The 4,575-nt window shown below is 28.0% G+C and overlaps 1 protein-coding gene across 1 annotated transcript in view; it reads left to right on the top strand.

The window, feature by feature from the left end:
- The first annotated feature begins 1,352 nt into the window (after window positions 1-1,352).
- The window catches only part of LOC108741323, an 11,469-nt gene continuing 8,246 nt past the window's right edge, over window positions 1,353-4,575 (top strand). Inside the window, exons 1-2 of the mRNA XM_025975564.1 lie at window positions 1,353-1,969; window positions 2,301-2,532. Coding sequence (XP_025831349.1) covers window positions 2,319-2,532 — 214 coding nt within the window. The 5' untranslated portion in view covers window positions 1,353-1,969; window positions 2,301-2,318. The remainder of the gene's footprint in view (window positions 1,970-2,300; window positions 2,533-4,575) is intronic.

Here is a 4,575-nt window from a genome sequence, read left to right as displayed (position 1 = left end):
ACCGAAATTTTCAAATTATTAACAAAATTATTTCAGAAATAGAATTAATTAAACTGAATTCTAATAAATTCTATTCCTAAAGCATTTAAATGTGTTTCTTAGTTGTTATCAAATTCTTAAACAATAATTTAAATAAAAAATGTATGTAAATTTTGAAACAATGTATTTTACATTGCCTTTTATTGCGAAATCTAGTGTTTATAATAAATTCCCTAAAATAATTATGTATTTTCAAATTTGACTTAAAAGCCTCTTTTCTATTCTCTGAAACTTTTCTTAATGAACAACAACCTCCGAAATCATTAAAATGATCAGCTTTATGAATATTTGGGACTACCATATAAAATGACGAAATATTACTTGTGACATTAAAAAAACAGTTTTTTAGTAGAGCAAAACAGAAGCCAAACGATAACAGCATACAAATATACTTTTGATACTGACCCCCTAATTTATTTATTCCAATGCTCACAGAAATGTAGTGTCAATGAATTACCTCAAATACGCATTACAAATTGTTTTTCTTTTTTAAAAAACAATCCTTTTCTCAAAGAAAATGTTCCAAAATAAAATTAGTAGAAAGCAAACACCAGAAACAGTTGAATTAAAGTGCACAAACAGTTCACTTATTAAATTCTAACAATCCTACCTTTTAATCCAATTTGTCTATGTACATACTGGTCACAAACATATTCTGCCTCCCGAGTTTACTCTGGATCCAAACCCCATAACAAGCAATTATAGGAAGAGGGGCCCAAAATACAACCAATTGCTTAATTACAAGTACCACAATCTGAAAAAAATAGAGAATGTCCTAAGTCATGTTATAATACCGTAAAAAGTTGTATATAGTTGATAAATTAAGCCAAATCGAATGAAAATCCATGTACCTAAATACTCAACATTCTGGGGAGGTAATATAACACTACAAATAAATAAGTTTCAGAAAAAAACAATATGCATATCGTTAACAACAATATCTATTAATAAGATTTCAACAATTCCATAACAGAAATTCTTATTTAAGAATTAACCTTAATTTGCTATTACTTACGAAATAAATCAGAACAAACGGCCATTGCCGCCAACATTTCGTCTCCATAGATTATATAAATTTATAGATATAAAATATATGCTGTCAGCTGGTTCACCATCCAGACGCATAGCGTCTTTAAGCTATCTATGGTCTATGGTTTTGGTCATTAGCAATCATTAGTCAATTAAGTAAATCCAGATAATAGAAAAAGAAAACTGAGAATTTCGGTCGTGCACACGTATTATTAATACATATGAGATTTAATTTAACTTTTATTTGCAATAAATAATACAAATATAAATTCCGCTTACCATAATAACTCATTCTTCAAGAACAAATGACGCGTAATCAATTGGCGTCAATAATTAATTTACATAGCTTCAATAGTTCAGAGAAAATTATCACTAACAAAGAATAAATAATCCTACGGTCTGTTACGCAATGAGGAACTGTGCATTATTTTCGATAGCAGTTATCAAACACAAAAGGGAAACAAAATCACAGTATTACATACGCCTCAAATCGGATGCGCACTACCTTACTGCGCAGAGACTACCGAACATAGTATTATGACGCTCTTATGGCTCGCAATATAATTTGTATTCCTATCTCTACTCTGACCTTCCTCAATGCGCTCAAATGTATTGTTAAAATCATAAAATCGTTAAAATGAGGGATGTAAACTAGTTATTAAGTATTTACTTGCTTACTTCACACGTATTTATGATTCACGTCAGTGTTAGTGAAACTAAAAGCAACAGATTTTTTCAAATTACCACTTAAGTATCTACGTACTGCTTTAAACTTACATAATCGATGAAAGATTAAGTACACAAATACATGCAATATAAGTTACATTTAAATGTAGATATTCTTATGTTAATAACAACCGTAATATGTATGCACATGGAATATCTACTACCTCCATTTTAAGTAAAGAAAATGATCAATAATAATTATTTCTAGTATCAAAAATCTTTAATCACTAATAGATCATAAAATATCGAAGTAAATTTTATTAAAAAAACAGTACATACATACATATGTATATTTATGTGTTTTTTGTAATATAATTTATATTTTCCAAAACGAACATTCATTAATGACGAATGCGAAAATTATTAATTTTTTTTTAAATAAAAGTAAGTTACGCCGCTGTCAGCTGCTGTATCCCACATTTTAGCGATTTCTCTTTAACTCAACTTTCTATCCAAATTAATTAGTATGAACGTGAAGTTCAGTGAAAATTGTTTTAATATTTTAGTTACAGTAATACATCAGCATGACTCTTTATCACGAAATTATAAAAAACTCATATCTTATTATATTTGCCATGTTTCTTGGAGTCGTGGGAATTTTACTTTTTCTATTTTTCAAAAATTCTAAAAAATCTTGGCGATTTATATTTGAGGAACAAAAGTACGATATTTTTTATGGCATTATGGGTCTCTCCGCACTTCTGGACGATGCTATTTCCAGAAACAAGAACAAAGTGGGTAAGAAACTGGTTTTTATTAACATTTACCGAAATNCATTTGAGCCTTTACTCGAAAACTATTTATAACACTAAATTTTACATGAAATTTAGCTTAAAAAGTAAATATTTAACATTTAATATTTAACGCGTTTTAGAAATAAACATATTTGAAATTTGAAAATCACGTTTATTTTCTGTATTATGATTATGATTATATCTACTGGTTTATTAGTGTAATTAATTATTTTCGTTTTCCGTTTTTAGTTTGACTAGTCAATAGCAGCACATTGATCTTATTATCCTCCTACTTAAGGAGGGAATAATCCTGTGCCCCATTTGAATGATTGTACAGTTAATTGAGGTAAAATTTCACCATGAAAATTTCAGGATAATTGTTGATCAGCTCAGTATTTACAAAGATGTTTTTGTTTGAGATTATTAGGTGTATTTTGATTAAACAAAAATTTGTATTCTTAAATTTTAAACACACACGTTACATGATTTTTGCTTCTAATAAGCTCTAGCATAATTATATATTATGTCAAAAGGCTTTATCGTTTATCATACCTTACATAATATAGTATGCTGAATGTTTTTTTAATAATAGAAAATAGAGTAAGAAGGATAAGCTTAAAAATTACTGGTGAATATTTTCAACTTTTCTTACAAAAAGGTCTTAAGATTAAATAAATTAGATGTGGATGTTCCTCAGCAAATTAGGAAACTGCCAAAAAAAGGCAAAAATAATAAAACTTCTTAAAAAAATTGTATAATAATAAGCTATGCTTTTTTGCCTATTACAATAATTTGAAAACCTATTTTTTATTATATCTCTACTTATGTTTTTATTAAGACTTATTACCGAATATTTTAAACTGTTGTTTTTAAAAGTGGGTCTTAATTATTAAAAGAAAAGGAACTGCTACTGCTGACCGACTATGAGAATACTCTGTAGTACAGTGGGTTGCCTATATAAAGGACTGGTAATGAACAATTATCATACATATCTTTCCGGGAAGTTAAATGAGTGCGCTGTAGTCTGGTTAAAGATATAAATATGATACAGTGCGATTCGAAATTTGTAAACAACTAAATTTGTGGATTTTAATTAAATAATCTAAATTTTGTTTGACATATAAGCAGTTTCTGAAAGTAATTATGATTTTACAACACTTATTAGTGTTGACGTAAACGAATATTTCACTTTGTTTCGTATTTTTCTTTAATGTGAGCATTTTTATCTTGTGTCCTGTACATCACATTTTTTTATACGATTTCTGATGAAGATGTTTGTAGTTAAAAATGCGGACAAAAAACTGTTAGTTTTATTCGGGAAAATTATGATGAGAGTATAAAAATGAAATAAAGTAAAATAATATTCAAGGAGATAGATGTTGACAAATGTAATGTTACTCTTGTTTTTTAGTTTTGTATTATATATAGCTAGAGTTCCCAATATATGCAAGTAACAAAAAATCTTTAAAACATTACAGAACATTGTTGATTAACAACTTTTATTTCGTGTTATTTACTTAATACACTTAGTTAATTCATTTTTTATCCGTTTTTACAGATTATCTTATAAGCATGAAGTTAATTTTTATTCTACCCTGTCGTATCATTTTTCTTGGACTGTGGACATTGGCCTGCTGTTAACATCTTCATTTTGCAACATTATGCAATTAATCTTCGACGACTGAATGAGAGAGCACCTTGAAGTTGATTTGGATCCCAAATTGTCTGCAGTGGCATCATTCTTCGTGGATCTGCATTACTGTTTGCAGTTGTTGACTTTGGCACATTGTAGTTAATTAAGGTGAGAATATATAACATAATTAACATTACTTTCTCATTATTAATCTGTTACCACCCTATCTGTTTCAGATCGTCGGTGGAGAAGATATAGAAGACCCCGTAGTTAAAATACTTCTCTATTTTGCATGTTTTTTGCAGTTTATTTTATTTGAATTAATTTTTTTTGCATGCTGATTTTAGTTTATTTTTTTTTAATTAATTTTTGATTGTAGATATTGTTATTGTTTTTAGTTGTAGTCGTTATTAC

This window comes from Agrilus planipennis, unplaced genomic scaffold (assembly GCF_000699045.2).
Source record: "Agrilus planipennis isolate EAB-ADULT unplaced genomic scaffold, Apla_2.0 scaffold269, whole genome shotgun sequence".
NCBI lineage: Eukaryota > Metazoa > Arthropoda > Insecta > Coleoptera > Buprestidae > Agrilus > Agrilus planipennis.
This window is presented reverse-complemented; position numbering and strand designations above follow the sequence as displayed.